This window comes from Nothoprocta perdicaria, unplaced genomic scaffold (assembly GCF_003342845.1).
Source record: "Nothoprocta perdicaria isolate Ctin4 unplaced genomic scaffold, notPer1 scaffold_367, whole genome shotgun sequence".
NCBI classification, from domain to species: domain Eukaryota; kingdom Metazoa; phylum Chordata; class Aves; order Tinamiformes; family Tinamidae; genus Nothoprocta; species Nothoprocta perdicaria.
The window spans coordinates 402,173-429,562 of record NW_020455607.1 but is presented as its reverse complement, the minus strand read 5'-3'; the positions used below and the strand labels follow the sequence as shown (position 1 = coordinate 429,562).

The window sequence follows — 27,390 nt, the reverse complement described above, 5'->3', positions numbered from 1 at the left end:
TGCCTCTGAATGCCTATGTCTGCGGAGGAATAGTGTCACTTCTCTTCCTCCTTGGGATTCAGTCAATAAGAAGATTTGGCAAGACATTAACATCCATCGGGATAGTGCTGAGCAGTCCCCTAACACTGAGGCCATGTAGACGACCCTAATGGGAGTCCCCTCTATGTGATGGAGCAGGCCCATCACAACCAGATCAAGAAGTGTCACTCTTCTGAGGTCAATTAATACAGGGAAGAAGGCTCTGCCAGGAGCACGACACTGGATCGGCTCATCCAAACCATCCCCGTCACACCTCAGCCTCAGTCCCATGCACCTTTTGCCACTCTGCTTCTGGCCTTCCCCTGGCTCTTCCCAGGCCCTGTGGAAGCACTCCAGCAATCACAGGGCCTGAAGGGTGGCACTCCTGGCCTGAGGCACCTCTAAGAAGCAACTTTCAGCACCTCAGCACCAGCACAACTAATTCTTGGGCTGGGACCTCTGCATGTTTCACAGACATTGCCCTGGGCCTAGATTCGCACTGCCCAAACTCCTCAGTCCTGAATGACCACAGTACTCTGGCATTCTCTTCACTGCAGGCCACAGCACTACCTACCCCTACCTGGGGGATGGTAGGCCCACCTAGCCTGGGCCTAGAAGCACCAGGCCACCCATGGGATGAGGAGGCTGTCACTGGCTCACAGGGCAAAGTCATCATGCTAACGAAATGTAATGATTGTAAAGTAGGCCAAGATAGCTCACCAAGCCATTTGATGTTTCTGAAGCAAGTTTGTAGGGGAAGGACTATCTTTTATCATATAAACTCTTATTTCTACTCGTATTTATTATGCTAAGACTGTCATTACCTCAACGGGAAGATACTTTTGTTGTCTGTTTGAACTGGAGGCTAAAACATTATGAGAAGAAATAAAAGATGTCCATGCAGGCTGGTCAATAAAAATTCCTCTCTCTTCCTGCCAACTCTGCCTTGTGTCCTACCTCCTAAGGCACACTTGGCCACAGCAATACTTTCCAGGAAGGCATGGAGTCAGGCCAGCTCTGAGTGATGCACATCAAGCCAGACAGTCACTGGGTATCAACTCRATAGAAATCATTGGAATTATGCTAGTCATTACCACCTGAGCATACAGGCGCATACACATGCAAGATAATACAAGATTGCCTAGGTCAGCCTCTCCACTCTRCCTCAGGTCCTGGGTACTGGTAGGGCCAACTACAGCCTTTATGAAGATGGAGATGGAAAAAGGGGGTCTCCAGGTCTTTCCTGCTGAGCCATGTGGGTCACATATCAGGACAGGTAAAGGCAAGGGAATTGTGCCATCTGTCCCTTTCYTCCTGGAGAACTTATCTCTGCTTAGCAGTAGTCACCAGCTCATTGCCAGGGCCTGACTCCTCACCATGATTCTTCAGCAGCACAGTGGTTCTACCCCAGGCTAGGGCACAGGGTCCAAGTGAATCAAGTTTTGCAGAAGATCATTTGGYTCTTCCTAGTGGAGCTCCTGGGGCTGATCTCGCTCCAGCACTGGATGGCTTCCACTGAGCTGGTCCACATRCACACTGGGATGAAGAGAAGAATTTGACCTCATATTTCTATTTGACAAGAAAAAGGGCCATAGAGAGCTAATGACAGCCCACTTTCAGCGAGTATGGAAGAGGCAGGCCCTGGATGCTGGAAAAGGAGAGCTGTCAACTCAGACATCAACACTGGGCRGAAAAAAAGACTGTTGAAGAGCACAAAAAGACTAGAAAATGAGAGCTATGAACAGCATATCTGGAGCAGGAAACCAACCCTCCTTGAGCTCCTTCAGGCAACAGGCACCAAGAGGATCTCTCTCCACTTTGCTCCTTATTAAAGGTTTGTCGTTACTGCGTTATTTTTAATACACATTAAGGTAAAAAAGACCCACACGCACACTCACACGTGCAGACACACACAAAAGGAAAATAATTGCCAAAATATACACTATAGACAGAAGAGTCCGTTCGTACTATGTATATATACAGAGTCTGTGGGAGCAGTCTAGGCAGTGCGCACAGGCAGGGCTGAGGGCTTAGCTGTGAAACTCCTCATGGTTTCACGCACTTCCCTTTCTTCTCCCGCCGCTGCAGTTTCCGAAGGCGACGAGTCCAAGCATCCCTCCACTGAATGACCAGGCTGTTCTTGTCGGCCATCAGTCCTGGCCGATCAGTGGAGTTTTCACTGATGCCCATGACCAAGTACTTCTTGCTGATCTGGATCTTGGGACACTTGCAGGACAGGTCTTTCATGTGGATCCACAGGAAGTTGTCACCACGCTTGACCCGCTCATCACGGCACTTGTAGACAGACAGGATGTTGATGGTGAACTTGGCCCAGTTGGCCACGGTCTCCATTTCTAAGATGTTCACTTGGACCACTAAGGGAAAAGAGAGAGACAATGACTGAGGGTGCAGTTGATGGGGAGATGCTCTGCCTTGCTCCTTCAAGGAAGTTCTCATAGCAGACAAGTTGCCTTGCGAGGGTTGTCTCAGCAATACTTCCCAGGAGAGCATGGAGTCAGGCCAGCTCTGACGGATGGGACTGGACTGGTAGCCCTGGGAAGCGCAATTCCCTCCTGACGGTGGATGGCTGGCACAGCAAGGACAGTGATGGCCTAGCTGTCCTTGGCGCCTCCTTCCACAAGCAGCCTGCAAGCAGAGGTGGGCTTGGTGACTGAGGGAGAACTGGCAGATCTGAATTTTCTTTTCATAAGCTCCATGTGACTGGGAAATTTGGTGCCTCTGCAGGGAGGAAAAGGCATCTCTYGGGGAATGGAGGGCCTATCGCCCTGCCAGCACAGCCAGAGGAGATTTCTGGAACAAGGTGCCTTGGCCTCCCATCCAGCCTCGCTGAARAGAAGCAATCTCATTCCTAACATGCAGCACTGATCTGGGTAGAAGCATAGTCCTGGAGGTGCTGCAACCCAGAGGCCATGGGGAGCGGGGCTGAGGCCACTGTGAGCATGGAAGGTCATCAGAGAAKGCCAAAAGGCCAAGCCTGTCGCTGAGACAGGGAGTGGGACGACCTCATGTGCTCATCTGGTGATGGAAGCTGCCCATGGCCAGAGGTACGAGCCCATGGAAACCYGCACCAGGACCCAGCCATGGTCAGACCGAAGCTGACCCTTGGCCTCAGAGCTCTCTCCTCAGCAAAGCTAAGCTTTAACTAGTAAGGAAGAAGGCCCTTACCATAGTCCTTCTTGCAGTACTTTTTCATGTTAATCTTGTAGTTGCCTTTGGCTGGCTTGCAGTAYGAGTCACAGTCTGCAGAGAAGGAAGAAAGGGTTGAGTCCTGAATGATTTGAAGTGACCAATGTCAGTTTAATACCATCCCAACCAAAAGGGGAAGGGGAGGAAAGAGCAGGAGGAGGTATCATGGAGGAGAGACCAGGAAAACCCAACTTCTGCAGAAGATGGCATATGCACCAAATCCAAATGCCCTACAGGAGGCTTCTGATCCAAAACCTTAACTGTTAGGAACCGATGYGGCTACTTTGACTTCAGCTGCGCCCTGGCAGCTCACACGAGTTGTGAATTGGCCATACTGTGAGCACTCAGGCTGCTCCACTTATAGGAAAGCCTCAGCAGCTGGAAAGAGAAACTAARTGGCATCAGTTCTGGACCCATCATACAGGCTGCATCTGCTCCTGTACTGAGCAAGCCTTAATGGTCTCCTAGGGAGTCTGCTGGATAAATCACAATAATAATGGCCGAGAGAGCCTGAGGATCCTCCTTTGGGACTCATAGGAAATAGATGGAAGGAAATGCAGGTTAAATGCTCCTTCAGAGCCAAGAAGGGCCCTACTTGCTCCATCCACAGGATGACAGAGGGTCACCCTTAGTTGCTGAGACAGCAGGACCCATATAACCAGCTGAGAAACTGTCTGTTGTCCTATTCTGATAAATAATAATAAACTGTTGTCCTACCCTGATAAATTCACTCTTTTTCTTCTGCTTTACTACAGGCCCTACAGGCTCAGCGTGAGGAAATCCCATGGTGCTGGAAAATCCACCGCATCAGATTTACCTCAAAGTATCACAGTAGTTTTGAGTGGTGTCACAGCACAAAGGGTGGTTTGGCCTGAGAAATGGGGTGCTGACAGGGATGTCCTCCATGGTGAGGGCTGCAGGAGCCTAAGGGRTCTAACTCTGGACAGATTAGGCAGGGAAACCAAGAAGATCTTAAAAGAACATGGCAAAGGAGAATCAAGAGGAAAGATGCAGACCTGTAAACATGGAAGGTGAAGGAAACAGATCACTTAACATCAACCCTCAACTCTCTAGGCAAGAGAACCAACGTAAGGTCTGACTCTAGTCCAAAGGCAAAGATTTAGCTATAAACACATCCCAAGTCACTCCAGATAAGGGATGTGGTCATCCRCGGACTCATACTCTTCAGGGGCAGTTCAGGGCCTCAGGGCCCAGTGGAGTAAGGAACTTCTCCCCTGCTACTAGACCTCCAAAGACCCCCTCCTATGGGGCCAAAAGCGTATCAAGGGGTATAAAGGAGAGAGAAGATTACTCTTGACCCTGGAGGAGCAGAAAGGCTAGGAAAGAAGCTCTCCTGCAATGCAGGTCACTGTTAAGTGCTTGAGYATCACTCTGGTTGCCCAGGCAGGAAAGGTCAGCATGCCACCCTCTGTGGGCATGCAGCATTGCTAGACCTGCAGCATCCCTGCCCAGCTTCCTTCAGGAGCCTGGCTTCCACCCCTGGCCAAGAGCTCATGTCCTCGAGAGTGAGGTTTTTTTTGTTTTTTTTTTTTTTCCTGTGCATTTCTAAAGGCCCCAGATTTGCATCTCAAGTGGAGTGAGGGCAGGCCGGGAATGCCTCTTTCCTTCTCCCCAAAGGCTTTGATCCTAACAATTGCCCAGAGCAGCCCAGTTCTCTGCCTTTCTTTGCCCCTGCCATCCTCTTTTGAAAACTCAATTTGTCTCCTTCCAAGYGGCATGTTTTTTTTTTCTTCTAAGCCCATCTTTCTTCCTTTCTTCCCATTGCTCAGGTTCCCTGTCCAGCTTGGCAGAGCAGAATCTACTTCCCGGGGGACAGAGCAAGCAGTCACTGAAGTTGTCTTTGTTTGCAGGTTGCCACAGCAATCATCGGGGATGGAGGCAGGGAGGGAGCGAAGGTTTGGGGGGGAAGAGATGGGAATAACAGCTGCCCTGTGCCAAGAGGAGGAAGAAAAAAGAAGGAAGAAAGGACCCCAGAAACGCAAGCTTGTCCTAGGCTCTCCTGCTTTCTCCTTTTCTGCCCGACTCCCTTTTATGGGGGACTTTGGGCCGCCTGTTCCACATTTGTCGCTAACAGAAACGGCTCAGCACGGGGCTCATTCCTTGGCCGAGGGGGCTGAGCCTGCCCCAAGCTCCCTGCGCCCGCCCCGCTGCCCCTCTGCACGGGCCCACGGAGGTGGCACGTGCCCAAGGGCTGGTGGTGGCCCCGGTGCACGGGCAGGATGCGGGCGCTGGGGCAGGCGTAGGGCTTGGCTGCCCTGTGGCACCGGACACCTCATCGTGGCTCCCAGGACACAGCCAGGGCGCTTGAAGGAGAAACTCAGGACCGGGCCGTAGGGAGGCAAGGACTGTATTTGCTTCGGGGACATGTCCTGGACTGGCAGAACTCGTGTCAGCAGCTCCATCGCAGCGTGGGGACACTGAGGGACAACTCCCCTGGTTGCCCCAGCCAAGTCCACCAAAACGTGCTATTTTCTACTCAAGTCCGCAAGAGACAGAGGTGGAATCACTCTTTTCTTCCCCATGGAAAATGGGAGGAGGTTGTCCACCTAGCCAGGCCATGTCATCCTCCAAGGCACCCCAGGTCCTCCTGGGCACCTCACTTGCTGCATGATGCTGCTTTGGATGAAGGTCAGGACCACACAAGGGTGCCTGTGCTGGGAGGCACAGTGGGACCAYASAGGCCGCACGCAGGGCTGCTGGTGGCTTCCTGAGGAGCAGCGACAGGGACGGGGCAGAGGCRGCAGCAGCAGCAGGAGGCACCTTTGGTGAGGCAGGAGTTAAAGGCGAGCCCAGGATGGAGCCCTGGAGAGCTGCCCGCRGTGCGGAGCCTCTCGGCCTGAGAATGAGGTTTAAGTGCCACAAGCTGTAAAGTGATCTGCAAGGGTCAGAAAACACCTTTCTGTGACTGCAGTGATTTCTCTTGACAAAACTCGAAGGTTCTCAGGGCAATAGCATGGGAAAAAATAAAAAATAAAAAATAAAAAATAAAAAATAAAAAATAAATAAAAAAAGGGAGAACCAGCAATGAATACCAGCAGGATTCTTGCAGCTCAGAAGCCTGCCCAGCATTTCAGCTCCTGCTCCATCCCAGCCTCCACATGCATGGAGGATACTGGTAGGCAAGCTGGGGGACACGGAGGAGGGCTGGGGACGGGCACAAGAGGGGGATGCAGGGGCAGGGACGGCAGGGGAGCAGCGCCAGGCACAGTGCACGGTGACAGCCTGGGGCAGCCCAGGTGCCACCAGCACCAGGTGAYGATGCCAGGCTGGGGCTGTGGGCACGAGGCGGTGCCAGTGTCCCCTCGCCACCAGCCCGCCTTGCGCGCGTTCATTAGCAGAAGAAAGGCGATGAAGAAGAAAGAAAAACAATAACCTCCCTGGCCTCCTGCTTGCCATTAACATAATAAAACTGCAGTGCCCGAAGAGACAGAAATGGTGCTTGGAATTAACAATTTGGGATTAGCTGAGGGACTTTCAACCTCCACTTCGTGCCCAGGAACAATCCTCAAATATAAAATCCATTGCTGCCTCAATTTATGTAAGAAACAGGAAAAAAGAGAGAGCCCGAGTGACGCAAGGCGTGTTTCCCTGCCCACACGTGGTGCTATGTGTGTTACGGGGTCGGGGTGGGAAGCCTCAGCGGCTCCCAGCTCTCATCCTGGATGCAGGGGTGCATCCTCCCTGTGCCCYGGCCACCGTCCCACCATGTCCCTGCCTCTGCCCAGCTCGCATCCCGCTGGACTCCCCCGCAAGCCACTAATGCAGCGGTCCCCAAAAGCATCAGCTGAGCATCCCCTGGGACATGCAGCCCTGGCACCCTGCTGGACATGCTGCCATTCCGGCCCCGCGTCCCCCTTGTCCCCACTCCAGCACACGCCRCCTGCTCCTCCACGGCCCCAAACTGGGGGCACGGGGCGAGGAGCCCCACGAGCAAAGGGCAGCATCGGGCGGCGGGGGAGGGCAGCACATGCAGTGGCTTTGCACACATCTGGTTTACTTCTCCTTGCCTTGAGAAGGGAAAAAAAAAAAAAAAAAAGAAAGAATATTTTGTTTTAAGAGAGATGTAACTTAATTAGGTGTTATGGCTGCAAATCTTTTACTGCTGACTTTGAATTCCTCTAAAGCCCTGCTTTGCACTCCGCTGGTTTTGTTAATTCTGCTAACGTGTGAGGGGTTTGGGTTTTTTTTTTTCTTTTGCTAAGTGGAAATATTTTAAAATAATAATAATATCACAAAAAAAATAGGGCTGGGACATTTTGTTATGGAGCTGGTTCGCCGTTGGGCAGAGAGATCAAAGCTGGAGCTCCAGGGTCACCAAGGGCCAGAGAGGCAGGAGAAGGCCAGGCAGTGAGCAAAGTGGCTGGAGCGAGGGAGAGGATGGCAAGTGCCATGGAAAAGCCACGGCTCACCTGGGAGAGGGTCCCAGGGGGTGAGGGAGATGCGCGGGGAGCAGAGGGGCAGCTGCACACCTGAAACCAGAGGGCTTCAGGCAATGACACCTTGTCCCTGGACTCCTGGCCGGCGAAGGATGGAGATGGGTGCAGAAGAGGAGAACAAGGTGCCCCGAGAATTGCCTGGGATGGCAAAGCTGCAGGATGGGGAGCAGCCAAAAGCCTGCCAGRCGTTGCTCCAGGACCAGCCTCCTGGATGATGCGGGGATGCCTGCCCGCTGTGGATCCCCACACATGACGTGTGTGGGGTGGCTGCCCCGTGGGAGCAGCACCCGGGCAGCAGGCCCCCGGCAAAGGTAACGACTCGGCACGCAGCGTGTTTGCGCTGCAAGCCAGGAGCCTTAGAACAACAAGCCCACAGATAAAACGACAGGCAGCTTAAGAGAGACGCTCTCCACTAAAACCAAGTAAACACTCAGGTCTCCATTGAGTGCCATTTATTTTTAGGCAGCTGAAAATATCAGACATTATTCTAAGAATGTTCCTATTTATAAAGCACTGAAGGGGAGTCACCTTGATTACCTCCGCTCCACATGCTGCCCTGTGTTTGCAATAAAACCTTCCAAAGCCCCTTTTCTCCCCCTTTGCTTAAAGACCCTTCTTTGGTGTTCCCAGCTCCCTCCTAGGATCTTCAGGGCCAAAAAGCAGAAAAGTTCCTGTTTCAAAATGAACTGGAGAATAGTCTTGCATTAATTTCCCATAAGTCTTCTTGTCCAAACCGGAGCCAAAGGAAAGACAAACACCTGCATTCAGCTCCCTCCTGCTCTGCTTGCCAAAAGCCCTGATGGAAAGGGGACCCCCAAGGACCCCTGGGTGCCAGGGAGCAGGAAGGGGCTCCCATCCAGCCCTGTCATCCCTCCCTGCTTCCAGCTGGCTTCGAGAGCTCCAAGCRGAGAGCACCACAAGGACGGGGGGCTCTGGCTGGGGTCTCCCGTCCCAGGTAGATGGGCTGCAAAGCAAACCCTCTTCTCCCTCGTGAAGGAGCATGTGGTGGAGCCATGGAAGTCCCCCAAGGGAGGCAGGGCTGGGACAGAGGTAGTGTCACTCTGCAAGCTATCCCGGCCTCCCCACCAGAATTACCAGCACAGGTAACTCAGGTCTTGTTATTGCCCATTGCACTGCACAAAATGCCTGGTGCAGAGAGCGCTGGCTCTATTCCACACCCAGAGCGTGAAACCAAACCTCTGCTAGATCCATTCGGAGCTGCCTGACACAGGATAAAATTCATATAGTGATGACACCTCAGTTCTCGCTAGGGCCAGGACGGATGGAGGGGCCAGAAGCTCTGCTGCACAAGCCAGAGCCGGGAGAGTGTGGGGAGCCGTGCCAGGTTGCACGGGAGGCTCTGAGAAAGCTCCCTCCTCTCCCTTGCCATCTGTACATGAGCCAGCCTGGGAAGGGTAAATAGCTGTGGGCATTTCACACCATTTCCATGCTGGAGATCCTTTGGAGGGATCCACAGGTATCAGGGGTACACGAGTCCAGAACAGCGTAGGATTTCCTGTCTTTCATGCTAGGATGAGTGAAAGGGCCCACATCTTGAGGACAGTAGGGCAAACGGTGGCCTTTTCTCCATGCTTGTCCTGGCCAAGCCAGGAAGGATCCCTATACATGGATACATGAGGGGAGTGCTAGGAACAGCCACACTGTGGTGCTAATGGGGTTGAAATGGGATTCCAGAAAGAGCAGTAAGGAGAAGTCCTGCCAGGCTCCATTCCTTGTACACAGAAATGCTCAAACGTACCCTTGAGGAGCTGGCACAGCCCATCCACTCCAAACACTGATGATAATCACGTAAAGAAACGGAGAAGACAACAAGATGGATTGGATGGCAGAATTARACAGTTTTGGGAGAACGAGAGAGGGCCTATTAAAAAAGGAGGTTGGGGATGCAAAGAGGCTGCTGCACCGTCTGCCACAGCAGCTGCCAGGGCCCATCCTGCAGAGCCATCCAGCACCGCTCGAAGCTCTTCTCCGGGCTCCGAGGCTGGTGGCACACCACTGTGTGGTGCTATCGGCATGCCTTGTGTCAGAGATGGATGGGATCTGCGGGGGCTTTGCTGGAGCCCTGGCAGCAGGAGCCCAACTGGAAGAGGGAGCCTAATCCATCAACCCAGGCATCTGCACTGCACTAAGCATCCTGGTACCCAGCCTTTCCCCAGCAGGCTACGGCTTCCGCAAGAGCTCAAGTCGATGCAGAACACTGCATGGAAAAGAGACTCTTGCCTCTCCAGTCGGAGCATAAAAAGGTGTTGTTTCTGAGGAGGTCTAATGGCTGAGGCCATTCTTACACCAGAAGTATTTCCCTTAAGTGTGCAAAGCCTGAAGCTTGTGCAGGGAGCTGCCCCTCTGCAGCTGTGACCGTCTCAAGGTGCCAGCCTCTGTGTGAAGGGGTGGCAGCAGCAGACTCCCTCAGCGTCACACCAGACCTGATGCCAGAGCACAGTGTTAGTACTGGCATGTCCTGTCGTTTTGTTTCTCACTTTCCAGAAATAAATAGGCTTTCAAATCTCATTAATATGTTTTGCTGAAGGCGACCCCATAGCTGGTAGTCTGGGTTTGGAGAGGTAGCTCTGCACTTGGTCTCTCGGTGTCTCGTGAGGGAAGGCAAAAGGAGAAGAGGGGAAGAGAGTGGAGGARAGAGGAGATGCCTGGAGGACTCTTACCTGCAGGTGCTTCCGTGCTCGTGATGAGGGAGGTTGGGTTGATGGCAGGGATCTCTGGAAGACAAAGGACAAAATGTCTTAAGGAAGAAAGATCAAACCTCCTCTTCTTTCTCCTCCCAGCCCACCAGTGGGGTAACATTTCTTATCTGGGCAGAGGAGCCAAGCTGAGAGCTCCTGAGAAGGGACTTGCCCCCATGTGAGGTCCTCATGTCTCTGCTGCTTTGTCAAGAAGCTGCAGGATCTCCCTGGAAGCCAGGGAAGGCTCTGAGGACAACACACACGTTAAAGCCCTCCACAARGAAGGTGCAGAGAGGATTTCATAGGTTACATCCCAGGGAGTAAGCTAAGAAAGAAAACAGACTCAAGCCTGATCTAGATAWCACAGGCTCTTCAGTGCACCTGGAAATTTCCAAACTGAGCTTAAAAAATTGGAATACGTTGAGTCACTGCAAGAATCATAAGTCACTGCTGCAGCCAAAGCTGAAAAAACACTTGGGTGATCTCCATGCTTTATAACACTGTGATAAACGTGGGAAAGACAATTCTTTTTCAGGACTCCTGTCAATGAAACCTTGGGGAAACTCTCTCCTAACCCCAAGCCAGACCATGCAAAACCTGTCCTTGCTCCAAATCTGACTGTCCATGTGCCGAACTCAGCTCTGGGAGGGRAAGGTACCTTGTTGCAGCTGAAGATAGGATTCACCAGCACTTATTTTAGCTGACTGAAGGCAAGCACTAATTCAATTTAGACTCTCCCTAGCTAATGGAGTGAAATAGTCCCCTTCTGAAAGCAGATTAGTCATCCTGTTTCATCCACCTCTTGGAGGATGGCTGGTGCTGATGGAGAAGCCCTTGGCTTGACTTCTTCAGAGCACTTCCACTTGGCACAAGATCTCCATGAGCTCAGTGGTGGGGAAGAGAGACGTTCCTCGGCTCCAGCACATTGGAATGAGGGCACCAAGGTGCTACGTGAGAGCACATCAGACACGAGACACCGGGAGGAGCAGAGCAGTACTCACTGATGCAGGGGGCTACCGGCGAGCGGCTCTGCTGGTAGCCCTTGGCACAGCGGTTGCAGGTGAGGCCCGTCACGCCGTCTTTGCAGGGGCACTGTCCTGTGGTCTGGTTGCAGGTTTTACCAGCTGCTCCAACGGGGTGGCAGTCGCAGGCTGAACAGGAGAGAGAGAAGAAAAGCTCCAGTTACACACCTGGCACAAGCTGTCCACACCACTGTGCTGAGCCTGAGGTTTAGTTAGTGGCAGGCCAAAATTTCAAACTTCTACCCTTTCCTTCTGCCGTCAGTCATAGGCAGCAGTGCGGGTAGGTAGAGGAAGCAGGAAGGAGGGCAAAGGCAGCAGGGCAAGCCCATCCTGGCAGGAGGAGGGCTAGAGCTCATTAAGGTAGCTAATTGCTATGTGGTGACAGGAGAGAAAGAGAGAGAGAGAGAGAAATAAAAATGTTAGTTTCTAACAGGGGATTTGGAGAAAAATCATATGTTTTAAATGTTTTTAATACAGATCTCCATCAAGACTTGTTTGGGATGGAGTGGAAGAAATAACAGAGGAAATCAGTGCATTCCRCTCTGCTAGGTCTTCCCGGTGAGGAAGTGAATGCAGCCAGCCACCTCGGCACAGGGGAACAGGGATGGTGAATGGCATGGCTCAACGGGGTGGGGAGGCCACCCATACCAACATCCCCATGCCTTGCAGAGGCAGCAGGTTCAGCCCGAGGGGTGCACTAGCCTGCAGGTTTTCTGACTATTTTTATCCTTCACGCTATCCGTCTCCWGTGAAGACTCAGAAGTAAGCCCCGGCATGAGTTGGAGGCGTTGGAGAAGGGACCTGGCATGGGGTGGAGGCGTTGCCAGGGAAGGCAGCACTGTAACTTGAGGGAGGTCCATCCAAGGGCAGCGGAGTCAGCAAGCACCCAGGCTGCAAGAAGCAGAGCTTTGGGAGGGAAATGAAACTCCAGGCCCTGTTGCGGCAAGGCCCAGCAGCGAGACACATAGGTCATGTGGAGATGCGAAAACCCTCATGCAGAGGGAAGAGTATGACCATGGATGGGATCAAACCTTCACAAGGACAGAATCCAGGAATGCTTTATGCTCAGCACAAAGCCACCTCGACAGAGGGCAATGCCYAACCACACAGCGGTGGTGAAAGGCATATTGTCTACTTGCTCCCTCACCCCTTAGTTACTCCAGAGCCGAACCAACACTGAGATTTTATGCAAATTTTGAGTTCATTTTAGTTTCAGGAGGTTTGAAGTGGGTTGTCTCAATGCTTCCAAAGCACATAAGCCACAATGCCCCAACTTATCCTCTCCTCTGTAAGACCCAGTAGCAGAAGGATGCTATCCCCATGGGTTTCCCCACAGCTTCTCAAAGGGACAGGTGGCATCTGAGCTGGGTGAAAGTTGCCCTCAGGAATCCTAGCTGGTTCATTAGAACAGCACACGTTCTTGGTCTGGATGACAGAACCACCAAGGGTTGTCTAAGAGGAGAAGACTGCTCATCAAGAGACAAMCTTCCCATCCGCCTCTCCAGGGCTCGGGGTGGCTCTGATCTGGAGGAGGTTATCTGGGCCTCCATCAGTGTAAGAGTTGAATGTGATTCCAAAGCAAAACAAAAACAGCTCCCCCTTGCCCACCCCCGCAACCCCCTGATGTTATCATTTCCCTAATTTTCACCAGATGGGACCTCGTCAGAGCACCACAGCGCTGCTCCCCAGGCCTTCTCCTACATGGTGAGAAACAAGAGCAAGCAGCCTCTAATGGGGACCAGATGCTTCACTCCTTATCAGATCTTGGCCGGGATTCGAAACGGACGTGTTTCTGACAAGGATATTTTGGGGGCTCAGCTGTGATAACAAATGGCAGTGAGTGAGAGAGTCTTGGCATGACGTGGGGCCTTCAGAAACACAGGGCCTTTCTTCAGCCACAACACGCTTTCTTGCCAGGACGGCTGGGGCCACGTAACACCTCACTTAGCAACCTGAGGCTTTCGCTAGCTCTCCTGGAAACACTCTGTAGTCAGGTCAACAGGGACCCCTCAGAGGCTTCTGGGATCGTGGCAAGATCCGATCCCTGGACTTGATTTGCGGTGAAACAAGTCTTCAATACCGAGACATGACCAGCTGCACCGCAGACACCCTTCCCGAACCAAGAGCTCTTGAGTAGTTATGAAGGGGGTGTTGCTGGTGCAGGTACGAGAGCCCCTTGAGCGGGGGTTTTAGAAGCACTCCTGCCCATGCTGCTATCTTGAGATAGTTGGGAAAATTCAGCCTATGCTGCCCTGTCCCCTAGGACCCTCCTGGTGGGATTGATTTCTCCCTTAGGRCTTGCCCTTGTCCACATGTTTGGTCTATGGAGTTCAGACCGGCAAACCATCACATAGCTCTACATGACTCGGGCCATACCCCAAAGCCCACACAGCCCTGGGAAAATCTGTCACGCAGAGATGAAGATACTGGGAGGGTGAAGGGCTGTAGGGATGACAATCTCTCATAGGACTGATATGAACAGGTTACATCAGGAGCCCATCCAAGGTGACTGCTTGGAACAAAGCTGACAGCAACAGTTCGGTCCTTGGCCAGTCCTGAGAAGACTTCTCAAGAACAGCAGTACTACTCTGCCCTCCTCCAGAACAGAGTAAGRGACTTACCACCCTCTTGAGTCATTCTGTTTCAGAAACCCAACAGCTACTTCCAACACATCCTGAAGAGCCCTGTGTGGCCGCTCTATAGACTCTTCTTGAGGGCTTTCCAAGTCCTGTGGCACTCAAAGGAAGCAAGAGTCCTTGAAGAACTGGCAGGTATGTTTGTCCCTGGAAAAAGTGCACTGCTTTGTCTCTTTTCAGTTAGTAAAGGCTTGGATATTCAGCAGCAAGGCTGGGCATGAAGTGCCATYCTTGCTTGCTAGCACCATATTAGAGAAAGCAGCCTGATGCCCACTGGCATCACAGCCTTGGTGCTCTCCCTTTAAAGGCTCTTAACTCCAATCCACTGGATAAACCACGTATCTGTTTGGAGAAGCCTTGGCCGGCAGCGCAGTCACGCTGTGCAACCTGCTTGTAGGTCTGTTCCGCCGACTCGCRAGCTTGCCTTCCCAATGCCATGCGGTTTTCCAGACTGCAAAGCCTCACTTGCCATCGAGCGACTGGGTAGAAACCCTGCCAAGTCCTTCATCACCAGAGAAATGTATTACCACAGCAGCTGCTCAGGTGGAGCTTAGAAGTCACCGCAGACTGCAGTCTTCCACCGTGCTTTATGCGCACGTAGTAAAAGACAGTCCCTGCCCTAAAAAATTTATGGCTAAAGGCACGGTTCCAGCAGAGATTTATACAAGCGCTTAGCTTCACACATTGTGCATAATCTCTTGGGCCTCAGCGGTGTATTCCTGGTGTTATGTTTAAGCATGTCCATAAATCTCCGTGCAATCAGGACCCAATTCATTTAAGTGGCTCCCTCTTTGTATTGTGGAAGACGGCTTTAAACAGCTCCCGATCCTTTCTCTTGATCTGCAATTAAACCAGCTTTGCTCATCTTACATCCAAGATAAGATAGGAGCTGTCRCATCAGATTTCATTCATCGAGAAATCATCAGATCTTTTCTGGTGTCTCTGAGAGCAGCCTCTGGCTTTTATGATGCTCTTTAGGATCCCTCACCCCACTGCAATTTAACTGCGTTGGAGTCACACAAAGACCGATCACTCTTCCCAGTACCTGAGGGCAACAACGAGACCCTACAGCACCCAGTGGATGGATTTCACCACTAAAGGGATGGATTTCACCATGAGGTCAACCCCTTCCGACAGGCCTGGTAGTGTCACTCCCGCAAGCACGGGCGGCCGCGCGGCTCCGCACTCGCCGCCCGCACACGGAGCTGCGCTCCCCGGCGGCCGCGATCCGGCCCGTGCTGCTTCCATGCTGGATTAAGTCACTAGCTTGGAGCTTAACTCATCGAGTTTTACTTGCCAGAAAGCATGTCTTGCACCTAATATTGAGGGTATTTTTGCTTCTCAAGGCTTAGCTGCTACTGCTTCACCCGTTTTCATTGGAGAAAGCTCACGTTTTACAGCTTTGTTTAAATTACAGGGATTAATGCACAGCCTTTCTTTGTTTGACTTTGCAATTACCACTGAATTAATCCTGTAGGTGGTTCGGTGTTTTCCATCCTCCCAGCTTTCCCATTTCACAGAGCCCAGTCCTGATGCTGTGTCCTGGCGGGCCCAGCACTGAGAGCCTCCCCTTATCCCCTCTCTGCTCACTGGCAGTGGCCACGGACTCTGCTCAGGTGCTATGTGGACATGTGGGTTTGTGGAATATTTATGCAGCTATCCTCTAGGCACTGAGTCTTAGTAAAGCCCATGTTTGGAAAGTTATTTAATAACACGGCTTGTTTAAATAAAYGGTAATAGTTACTGGCCTCTGGACTAGTGTGTCATGTTCTGAATATGAAAGCAGCTTCGTTCCTCAAGCCTGTAACATTTCCTTTGCTCAGCTTCTGCCCAGCATGAGTGCTGTGATGGACATGAGGACCTTCCTTCAAAGCCTGGACTGCCAGCAATGGCCTTGGTGCAGCTCTCAGGCTGCAGAAGCCTGCTCCACACATGCTTTTGGCGTGTGCTGCCAAGGTTTGACTTTTGTTCTCTCTCTCTTTTTTTTTTTTTTTTTTTTTTTTTCTTGCAGGAATGCAGATATTTGGTTCTTTGGCCGCATGACACATCACTGGAGAAAAACAAAACAATCACATCTCTGTATATTTACTGGGCAGCATCTCAGCATCCACTCTCCTTCATCATGCTGCAATGCAACTTTTGCCATCACGATATTTCCAAAGAGCATCAAAATACCCCAACAAGGCCTGACCCTTCACAGCAGAACCTAAGCAGAGCCCCTTTGCTGCCATGAGCATGCAGACTCCTAAGAGGAGACAGGTTTTGAACCAATTGGCTCCCATTCTACATGGATCCACCACTGTATATGTACCAGAAATAGGGACAAATGCTCTGTTTTATGAAGGGAAGGATGGTCAAGGATGCATCGAAGGATCTGATTCCTTCGAATCCCTGAGATGGAGCCAGGCACTGGCTTCTAGGCCCAAAGGTACTGCTTTTATTGCAAGATCCTCCTCAACATAGCAGGAGATGGGCTTCGTGCACATGTTCACCTGGCTGGGCTGAGCCTTTGCAGCATTTCAAAACCTCTCCCAAATGCTGCCAACCCTCAGGAACCGGCAGCCACAGACTGGCCTGGCAGAAAGCTGCCTCGGCCTTGGCGTGCAGACTAGCAGGTGGGGAGGTTTTTCTGCAAGGGGGAGGATCCGCTAAAGTACCCAAGTCCTTCTCTTCGCCTGAGCCTGTGGAATTGCTCCTTGGCATTTCTCCTGGCAGAACGGATGCCGGGGTATTTGCTCTCTCTTCACAGAACAATGTGCCCTTCATCGCCGTCAGGACACGGTGCATTCGCAGGCTCCTTCTGCTCGCTGCCCTCCCCGGCGTGCCGGCTGCTTCTGCCAAGGCTGAGCAAGAGGACTCCAAGCCTGGGACACCTGGCAGCAAAGTGGCACCAGCACCTCGGGTGCTTTGCAACCCAGCTCTCTCCACAGTCTGCCCAGGAGACTGGAAGGACGTGCTCAAGACGTCTCTGAACATCAGGGTCTGTGATTTACCTGTAAACGACTGCAGAACTGCCCCTAAATGGAGAGCCTTTCTATTGTCTTATGAGTCTGCAGTTACCAGCTTTTGAGGATATCAGAGTTGGACTTGCCCCACCACACTCCAGGCTGCTGCACGACGGGGACAGGCAGAGCTGTGGTGCATGCTGTCGAAGGACCGTATTTTCTCTCCATATTTTTTCCAGCCTTAGCCCTGAAAATAGAGATACCTGAACCACAGCCAGCATAGGAAATACGCCGAACCCCTCCCACAGCTTAGCAGCATGTGGAAATAAATCCACCGGGTACTCTGCGTCCTCRCACACGCACGCACGCACACGCTGCGGTGATCGTCGTGCCTAAGGGCGGGCTGGGGGCTGCTGGGGGGCAAACAGGGCTTCAGCGAGCAAGGCAGCTGATCCCAAGGGAAGGATGCAGGCTGCCGTCCCTGCTGCTCCTGGTTGCCAGAACAAAGTGCTCCCACAGGGCTGAACACAGCCCAGAGACCCAAATCCAGCATCCAACTTGGCCATGCTCTGGTGACCACAGGGTGCCAGCAGGAGGCAAAAGTCTTCCAGGCTTCCAGYTGACTTGGGATTTTAATGAATATTTTTTTGCTGCAAAGATAGAAGGAGCCAGGCACGCAAAGCGATGCAGAAACCTCCCATTTGGGCACGGGGGACCCAGCACTGCCCATGGAGGATGTTCAGCTGAGGGGCAGGTTCAACAGGGCTCCCGGGGGCACAAGAAGCCCAACACCCTGTGACACCCCACGGGCTGAGCCGTGAGTGCCCGAAGCTCCCGCCAGCTGAGGAGCACCCTGCACTGCAGTCCCTGCTAGCCAAGCTGGGGCCACCCGGACCAGCTGTGCCCCTTTCCCTCCGCAGCACCAGGAGTTTCGTGAAATAAAGCACCGTCAGCAGCGTCCACATATGTCGGATGGGAGGGAGGGAAGAGATCCAGGGGGGAGATTCGACTGCGGCTCCAGTTCCGGCACATCCCCTGCCTGCCCCTCCAGAGGAAATGACTCAGGGCTTTTCTTGGAGAAACTGCAAGCCAGCAGCTCTGCCGCCTGCGCTGCTGTGCTGGGCTGCAAGGTGGAGGGGGCTCCTCTTCAGTGGGATGTGTGTGGGGGCAGAGCACTGCAGCAAGATACACGGAGAGACCCCCGGAGGTAGGCTGCACTGAGCGTGATTCCTACTGACCAGGACCAACGCGCAGAAAATCATCAAGGAAAAGACGCTTGTGCTGCAGCAGGAGCTGGGGGCTGCTGGCCCCACTTCCCACGCCAGGCTCTGAGCCGTGGTCATGCATCCGTGCCCACTGCCGACAGGAGGGTGGATCCTGGCAGGCACGGCTCCCGAATCGCTGCCAGCCCCCTCGCTCTGGGCAGTTCCATCCCCTCCTTCAGCAGCAAATGCTCCAAAGAGGCGCCACAGGGAGGTGCTTTGTGCCGTCTCCACGGAACAAAARGAAGGGCTTCCTCCTCTCTTCGCGTCTCCTCAGCCGGATGCCATCTCAAAGGGGATGCTCCCCGTCACCACTCGGCTTTGCTTTGTGCAAAACAGCTGCATCTCTGCTAAAACGGATTGCTGGCGGCCAGGGAGAGCACAGCCACARTGGGGATCTCAGAGCACCTTTCCAAGGAGCAGGACACAACTGCAGGCTGCTACAGGACAAGCCCACCTGCCATCCGCCCTCCAGATACCTGCCGTATCCCACATCCTCCTCTTCCTCTCCCTCGGTCAACCCAAGGATGATGGTGCCACATGTAGGTTCAGGGACTGACTGCCATCAGTGAGGGCCGGGCACAGCCACGGGGGCTGCCATGGCTGTGGGCACTGGGCAGTGGTGCTTGCTGGCTGCTTGAAGTGATGAGCTTACTGCTGATGAGCTGGCAGGAGGCAGGTTCCAGCTCTCCCTACCAGCAGCTGCTCAGCCCTGTGCCTGCTGCTGCATTGCACCTCAAGAAACGCTTGCTAAATCTGTGAAGGGTCCCTCTCCCTTCACTTCATCTTCTCAGACACCCCCATGAGAGCAAGGATGGCTCAGGTGCTGAAGACAAAGAAGGGATGTTGCCTATTCACAGGTCAGGACACAGCCTGGACCCAAATGAGATGTCCACAGAAATGACACCCAGGAGAGGAGAGACTTTGCAAGCCAAATAATACACCCACTCCAGACTTGTGGCCACGAAGTTAACTGTCCTAACCCAGTTTCAGCAGTCACTGCACTGCCCTGCACAGACCCTCCTTTCCTTGGCACTGCCATCACAGCATTGCAGCGGCACCCAAAGGCACAGAGAGCAGTTGTGCCCTCCCGGGCCACCCCRGCTGCTCCAGGGTGGTGCACAGTGCAGTCTGGTGCACAGAGCAAGGCTGAGACATTTCCCACCTCCCCGCGGCCAGGCTTTGAGGCTGAGCTGGCCTTCCCCAACCGCCCTCTTCTCTGGCGGAGGGGAGAGACGGAGAGCATTGCAACCACTTGGGCTCGTCCCTCTGCTCCACTGCGTGTGGGAAAGGAGGCTGCAAGTACCGAGCAAGCAATGTGGCCTTCAGAAGTACCTTTTTCAAAGGAGAAGAGAGAAGCAGGAARTCTGACCCCACAGGAGGCAAATCAAATCCACTTCTGGCACTGATAGCTGGGAGGACAGTGGCATGAGCATTTGTCCCAAACGACCACTCGCAAAGGAGGTGGGTGCACGCAGGGCACCCTGCTTACCTGCTTGGAAAGGGTTCAGTTATCTGAGGTAAAGCAAGGAAGGGCCAGCGTGATGCCAAGCGCTTCTTGAGCACATGCAGAGAAGGTGCCTGGCGGCTGCTGCTCCTCAACAGCTTAGCTGGATGCTCTGCTCATTTGCTTCCTCTGTTATCATCAYGACACCGTGCTACTTGCCAGAGAGGAAGCTGCACTCCCTTCCGGGAGATACTTGCTATCTAAGCTGGAAAAAGGGAATTCAGGGGTGAATTCCCAGCTCCAGAGAAGCCGTTCTGTGCCTTTCGCAGGGCCAGCATTTCAGCTTGGATAGTGCTAGYCCTTGGAGATGGTCAAGGTGATCTGCTAGCTAAACTATTCGGGTGAAACTGTTGTTTTGAGGCACCACAGAGGGTGAGAAGGCAGGCCAGACGGGCTAAACTAAGAGTTAAAAGCACGGCGAGGTTCAGCCCCACAATATCTGGCTCGGCCATTGGCCTCGTGAGGTCAGGCTGAGCTTGCTGCCTAGGGACACRGTGTGTCTCTTGACCGACTCACAGGACAAGCCTCAGCATCCTGCAAAAACAGGCATGTCAAAGAGTCAGGCTAAAGGTGAAACCCTTGCCCTGAGGTCCTGTAGCACAGCAGGGAGGTGGAAATGGCTGTAAGCTGCACTCGAAAAGGAAGCCATTGCAAATCACATTGTGGAGCAGACCAAACACTTCCGAGAGGGTCTGTGGCCAAGACCCGCATGACTGATTTCCAGCAAGTTTACTGATGCCCTTTTCCAACACCTGCCCAGCCCAGCACTCTCCAACCCCTGTCCACTAGAGACCAAAACCATGGCCACAGTGGAAACGCATATCCAGATCCTTCCTGTCTTTGCAAGGCAACAAGAGGGCACTCCAGTGTTTCCCTTTGTGGAAGGCATTCTCAGGAACCTGCCCTTGGGTTTGCTGCCCCTGGGTTGTTCTCACCACCACTCAGAGCCTGGAGGGCCTGTGGAGGTGCTGAGCTCAAAAGAGGTCTGTCTCCCTGCTGCCTTGCTCAGGGAGGCAATGAAAGGATGCGTTGAGGTTCAAGGTGAACCACAGCGGCTGCAAGGAGCAGCCTGAGTAACTCTGAGTAAGGCAGGGGAATTAGGTGGGGGAAACTCAAGAAAAGAGGAGGCAGMCCAAGAGAGACCGTGCTATTCGTGCTGTCCACATGGAGACCCCATGGAGACTTACCTTTGCAGGCCTTGCGATCGGCGATGGCCTTGCTCAGGTCTCGGTAGAAGCCCTCCTTGCAGTAATGGCAGTGGCGCCCCGCCGTGTTGTGCCGGCAGTTGAGGCAGACCCCTCCRCTCTTCCTGCCCGAGAGCTTGTAGAGCTCCATGTTGAAGCGGCAGCGCCGGGCGTGCAGGTTGCAGTTGCAGGCTGTGAGGGAAAGGGAGAAGGTGAAGCTGGCGCCAGATCCATGAAGATGACRTGCCATTGATTTGTATGTGGGCCCACTCCTCCCTCAGTCTTTCATTGGATGATGATGGGCAGAGTTCAGGAACACCATGTAATGTGAATCACAGACTCAGAGAATGGTTGAGGTTGGAAGGGACCTCTAGAGGTCTTCCAGTCCAGCCCCCCTGCTCCAGCAGGGACACCTAAAGCACATAGCACAGGGTGGCATCCAGGCGGTTTGGAAGATCTCCAGAGAAGAAGACTCCACAGCCTCCCTGGGCAGCCTATTCCAGGGCTCTGTCACCCTCACAGGAAAGAAGTTCTTCCTCACATGGAGATGGAACTTCCTGTGTTTCAACTTATACCCATTGCCCCTTGTCCTGTCACTTGCCACCAMCAAGAAGAGTTTGGCCCCATCCTCTTTACATTCTCCTGTCAGCTATTTTTGATCAGATCCCCTGTCAACCTTCTCTTCTCCAGGCTAAACAAGTCCAACTCTCTCAGTCTTTCTTCATAACACAAATGTTCCTGTCCCTTATTCATCGCCATAGCTGTAATGACCCCAAGCCTGGCAGGACCCTTAGCATGCACCCTGTAGATGGGCTTCAGGCCGGAGTTGTGGGTGGCAGATGGTTCCTCTCCCAGTGAGCGGGGAGAAAACATGCTTTAAGGAAATGCAGAGGAGACGGTGGTAAGGGCCAGGCCAGCATGCCAAAACGATGGAGCCTAAAGCAGGGCAGGAGGGTTGCCAGGGTCCTGGAGATGCTGTGGGGCAGGGGGCTGCCTGCTGCCCCCCGGGGTCTCACGCTCAACCACAGGCTTCGCGGTGGGAAGGCAGCGGAGGCAGGGAGGGCAGCGCAGCTGGCTCCAATGTGCTGTCCAGATGTGCAATATCCGCAGCCCCCCACGGGGCCGGGTGCAGGGGAGGTCAGCGCGGAGAAGAAAGGGCATGTGTGGGCAGCGGGGCCGGGGGGCGCGGGGGCCGCCCCGCCGTAAATCAGAAACAAGTGCAGAAGGGGCGGCCGGGGCTAGCCAAGGGGAAGTGCCCGCAGCGCCGGCCGGGCACCTGCGCCGGCTGGAGGATTCTCCCCAAACCCAAACACAGCCAAGCTGGCTCCTCGTCTGTGTTTTGTGGGGCTCGGCTTTGCTGGGATCTGGTGGCTGGAGCGAGGGGGGCCGCAAGCCCTTTGCTGCCTTGCGCTTCGCAGCCCGCTCCGTCCCCACAGGCAGCTTCACGCCGGCGCGCGGCCGGCCCTGCCTCAGACCACCCGCCTGGCGCTGGGGGCAGCGGAGCCCCCGCACGTGTTTAGCTGCAGTCACCAACCCGGCCGTGTGTGCACAGGCACGAGCAGAGCCCCGTGTAGCGAGGAGCCGCACGCACATGCACCAACTTAGGTGCACACGTGCACAAGCACGAGYGTGCACACGGGGGCGTGCACAAACCCCTGTGCACGCACATCCACGCACGCACATCGTCGTGCCCACACGGGCGCTTGCACGGCACGCGCTCACGCACGCACACGTGCAAACACTCATGTGCACACCTCTTTTTTAACTAGCCACAGGCCCCAGCAGGACACTCTCCCCCCCCGCCTGCAATTCCACGTGTGCTAGATAAAAAGGAAAAGCGCYGCCAGTTCCTGTTTAACACTCTCGCAAAAAGATAATGGGAACAAGATTTCCTTTGGCTAAACGCGGCGCCCTCCCCCAGCCCTGGCCACAGCTCCCCCTTTCCTTGCCCTCCTAGCTCCAGTAAATTGAGGCTGGGTGAGAGTTTTTCCAGGCATACTGTGAAATTCATTAACGTGTCAGGCCTGGGTTTAACTGCCGGGCCTGCTGGTGCTTCGTGCGCGCGGGGAACCTCGACCCGCCGCACATCAAAGGGCGCCCGACCACCTTGCTCCCCGGCACCTGGCCCACTTGGGCTTTGCAGCCTCTTTTTTGAGGCTGGAGACCTCCTTTTCCCGCTGGGGAAGCTGCTTTTCACACTCCCCCCAAAAGAGCCTTTCTGGAGGTCTGAAGAATTTAGCAAGCCTGGGCTGGCAGCCTCGGTACTGCTACTGCCGCACACTTGGACCTCGGCTGCCCCAAGGCTTCTCCGAGTTACGGGATTAGTGCCAAGATCCCATGCTCTGCTCCGGAACAGCATCCTGGGCATTGCAGCAGGCTCCCCTTGAGGTTGCACCTTTAAAGTTCACTTTTTTTTCCCCTCAGTACTTGTGCAAGGAGAAACTCTCGGGGCATATTCTTGCAACACAGTTAGGATCCAGGATAGAGACCTTGGAGAAAATGCAGCAAAGATCAGACTGCTCGTCCAGGCCTCTGTGCTTGTGGGTTTTGCTGAGCCCAGAGGAAAGGTGGCTTAATGTTCCCAAGCAAAGGAGATGATTACACTCAACTGCTGCAGGGCGGCAATTTGGGGCTGCTGGGCGCTAATGTTTCCTTCCATTCAGCTGCCCTGGGAAGGGGAAATCCCACTCGCATCCTCTTGGGAAACAGGGCATGGGAGCTGAGAAAGGGGTGTGAGAAGCAGGGGAGGAAAAAGGTCATGTAAATGATTCACCAGGCCCATTGGAGGTCCCTTTGCCTGCAGTTTAATTGGTGAGCGAATAACTGGCCTGGCTTTTCTTGCACCGGAGACACAGTGAGAAGCGGCATCACAGCTCCCTGCCTGCATCCCTCAGGGATGYAGCCTTGCCTGGAGGCACTGCTCACCACCTTGCAGGCATGTCCACAGGAGCCCACCTTTCCCCAGCTCCGGGAGCCTGGTAACCTGCTGGAAAACCCAAGATGTTGGAAAAAACAAGATGATGGAGCTTGGTTCCTTCAGGAACAGCCTGGGGTGCAGCTGTATATGCAGCTGCCCTGGTTCTGGTTGCAGGCACCACCATCTCCCTGCTGCATGGATGGACCTGAGCTGCTGCCAGGGTCTCAGCACTCAGAGAAGCGAGCGGCAGTGAGGGGAAGGGTATTTGGTCTCTTGCTTGCTGCAGAGATTGGGCTCACAGGCCAGAAAGGACAGCGCCAAGGGACTATCCGAGAAATGTTAAGTCCTCGCAGTACAGCAGGAACTTAACCAAGCCTGGGAGATGTGGCTGGGTTTGCCCTTGCTGGGGTGGTGGTGGCTGTCCCCGTCTCTGGGACGGGGTTACACAAATACGTGTGACTCCCTCCTTCTTTCCCCTGCAATGGTCACCTAGTGCTAATCAGAGCGGACGGGTCCCCTCTCGTACCAGGCTAAATGCTTGCACTGTTCCTCAGAGCTCACTTGGTTGCAAGCTCTGTCTGTCTCCTGTTAATCACTAATTAAAGGCTTGAATGTCCCCTGCTGTTTGGGGTATTAATAAGAATTTAATTGCACAGTTTGGGGCTAATTACGTGGTAGCTTTCTTCCGCCCTTGTACAGTATGCCCAATTAAACAATCATATGATCAATTAGACAATCACAAGATCTAATATTTGGCAATAATAGACTCATTAAACATCGACAGCTTGCAATGGAGCAACCTTCTTCCCCCCTTCCTCATGGTTTTTGAGCCCCTCACCAGCCTGCAGCTATCCCCTTGCCCCACAGCACACTGCTGCACAGCCCCTCTCCTGGCTGGGTGACCAGGTCCTGCAGTTCCAGCAGGCCCAACAGGTCCAGCAATGCAAAAGCAAACTTTGGCCTGGCTGCTGCGGGTGAGAGCTATGCCCTTGCTTTGGCATCAGGAGCAATGGACAGGGATGCTATGTTCACCCCGAGGGAAATGGAGGACAGACCAGAAYGCCTCTTCCCCTCTCATGTCCATCCATCATGTTGGGCAGGGAGCTGCCCTGCCTGGGAGCTCTGTGGCTGCAGCCTGGAGGGGCTGGGGGCCACAGTTACATCCTGTGGTCCCACACTACAGCCCTGGGCACCTTCCTTCAGGTCACAGGGCAGGCAGGGTGTGCATGACCGCAAGGAGRTAGCACGGCCACGCTTGGCATGGCAGCGGACTCTCACAGAGAGCAGTGCGTGGTCTGAGCACTCATGGGGAAGATGCTGGACAGAGAGATAACAGGACTTCTACCCCTGATACCAGGAAGCAGGAGAAAAGAAAAAGAAAATCGAATGCCTGCCCAGGAAAGGCAAGAGCTGACAGGCAGCAACATGAGGCACAAGGCTGGGTTTCCTGGTCCCTGTCCCCAGGAAAGGGCTCTGGTCCATCACACAGAGTGCTAATCCCCTCCGCAACGGCTGGGCTCCCTTGTCGCTGCTCCTGGGGAGCCATCTCAGAGCCTCTGAAAAGAGGATGAATGAGTGGCTGACCCAGGACAACCAGGAGAAAACGAGGAGGCTAATTAACTTGCTGAAGCCGTAAGGGTGCCCCTGGCCCAGGTCCAGCTGCAGACTGAGCTCCTGGATCTTCGGCACGTCCTGGCACTGCTCCTGTGCTGGGAGAGCAATGCGGGCAACCAGCCCAACCTCCACTACGAACGGACCTTCCCTCGTGCTCCGAGCTCCATGGGCCCAGCGCACCCGGCACAGCAAGGAGCCCGAGGTGCCAGGGAAGGCTGCGCACAGAGCTGGGCAGCATTCAGATGCCTAGAAAACAAGGACACGCACCTGGCTAGCTCTGCTTCTAGCTCTCTGCAATAGAAGACAGCCTACATCAGCTGCCCCGGGGGTGACATCTGCCTGATGTTGCTGGGAACAAATAGGCTTCCAGTGACTGGGATATGGCATTTGTGGGCACCAGTGTCATGGACTGGGCAGCTGTGGCCCCGTAGACCTGACAGCCGCTCTGCGACTTGGCCTGCAGTGGAGGGAGCTGTGGCCAGTGGGGTCTACACAGGAGAGCCCAGCCACTTCCCCACGGAGTCCCGGGATCAAAGCTAGCCCTGTGTATTATCCCCTTGCTCCGTGGAGCGGATTCTGCACGCCGGAGCACGGCTTCCCTTTTGTGTGGCGCTCAGAAAGGCTCTCCAGCCGCGGCGGCACAATGGGAACAAGAGCTCCCGAATTACCAGCGAGTGGATCAATTACTTCCAGTGGCTGCACTGCACTAATCCGTTTCCCTCCAGCCCCGGGTGTTTTCCAGGACAGCCTGCCGACTTGGTGACCGGGAATCCAACCCCAGCAGCGGGAATCCAGCTCCTCGTGCGAAGGCTGCTGCAGGCGGAAGCACTGCACTATGGCCTCCCCCAGGCACAGGTGGCAGCCCCTAGCTCAGCACACTCAAGTGCAGCCAGGAAAGGGAAGGCACAGATTCAGRAGGATAAAGCTGAAGCATCACACAGGGCTCTCTGGATTTGGGCAGTTCTGCTCCTATTGGCTCCTCCGTGGGGATTAGCTTGCTCGGAGCCATCCAGGTTAAAAGACCCGGGGCATCTGTGGTGGAGGAGGGGGTGATGGGAAGAAAGCTTCTCTCATCTGTGTCCTTCTCTTTCTCCCCATTTTAAACAATTTTTAATACAAATAGTCCTATTTGGATTCATTTTGGCAAATGAAGAAAATCCCCCTAAAGCAACGCACCTGAAGCAGGCAGCCCCTTCCTTCCCCCATCTCCAACCCACTCTGGCTTGGTTCCCCCAGGCCAGCGAGCTCCAGCTCTCCACTGCGCCCCAAACACCTTCTCCTCTKGGGCAGGGACCATCCCCAGGTCTGCTATCCCAGACAGAGGATCACAAATGGGCCTTTGCAGTCATCTCAGCACCATGGGCTGCTCCTTCCACAAGGCTGCTGCGTTTTTTAGGCTTGAAAGACAATGAATAGGCACCCGGACCTCAGATTACAGGTATATTTTCACAGACCTCATCAAGAAAAGTCCCAGCTGTGAAATGCCCTGGAAGCTCCAGGCATGGCATTGGGAAGAGAGGCACCCTGTAGGGTACAAGAGGGGTCCTGTTTTTGGCAGGACATGCACACTGCCAGGCAAGCAAGCCTTTTGGGGCCCAAGAAGATCTCTGTGGCCACAGTGGCACACCAGCCAGACCACCAGACCWTCAGCATGTCCAGCCAGATGGACATGCTGATGCATGGGTGTCTTCAACTTGCAGCATGTTCCTCTGACAAATCAAAGCTTGATACCTGGCTGCAATGTCCCCAGACCCTGCCTGCACTCCAAAGTCACCCTTGCCCCCATAATTATGTGGCACGGTGACCCTTCTTCCATGAACACCATGACCACTTTATGATGGCCAAATGGTGGGCATACTTTACCCCAATGCTTGAATTTTATCTTTTTATTGTTTTCACCTCAACATTTCCAAGAACAGGCT

At 53.9% G+C, this 27,390-nt stretch overlaps 1 protein-coding gene across 1 annotated transcript in view; it reads right to left on the bottom strand.

The window, feature by feature from the left end:
• Positions 1 to 530: 530 nt before the first annotated feature.
• The window catches only part of LOC112951727 (netrin-3), a 40,193-nt gene continuing 13,333 nt past the window's right edge, over positions 531 to 27,390 (bottom strand). The window contains exons 3-7 of the mRNA XM_026044487.1: positions 20,941 to 21,129; positions 11,383 to 11,532; positions 10,364 to 10,417; positions 3,205 to 3,279; positions 531 to 2,393 (exon numbers count right to left, since the gene is read on the bottom strand). Coding sequence (XP_025900272.1) covers positions 2,065 to 2,393; positions 3,205 to 3,279; positions 10,364 to 10,417; positions 11,383 to 11,532; positions 20,941 to 21,129 — 797 coding nt within the window. The 3' untranslated portion in view covers positions 531 to 2,064. The remainder of the gene's footprint in view (positions 2,394 to 3,204; positions 3,280 to 10,363; positions 10,418 to 11,382; positions 11,533 to 20,940; positions 21,130 to 27,390) is intronic.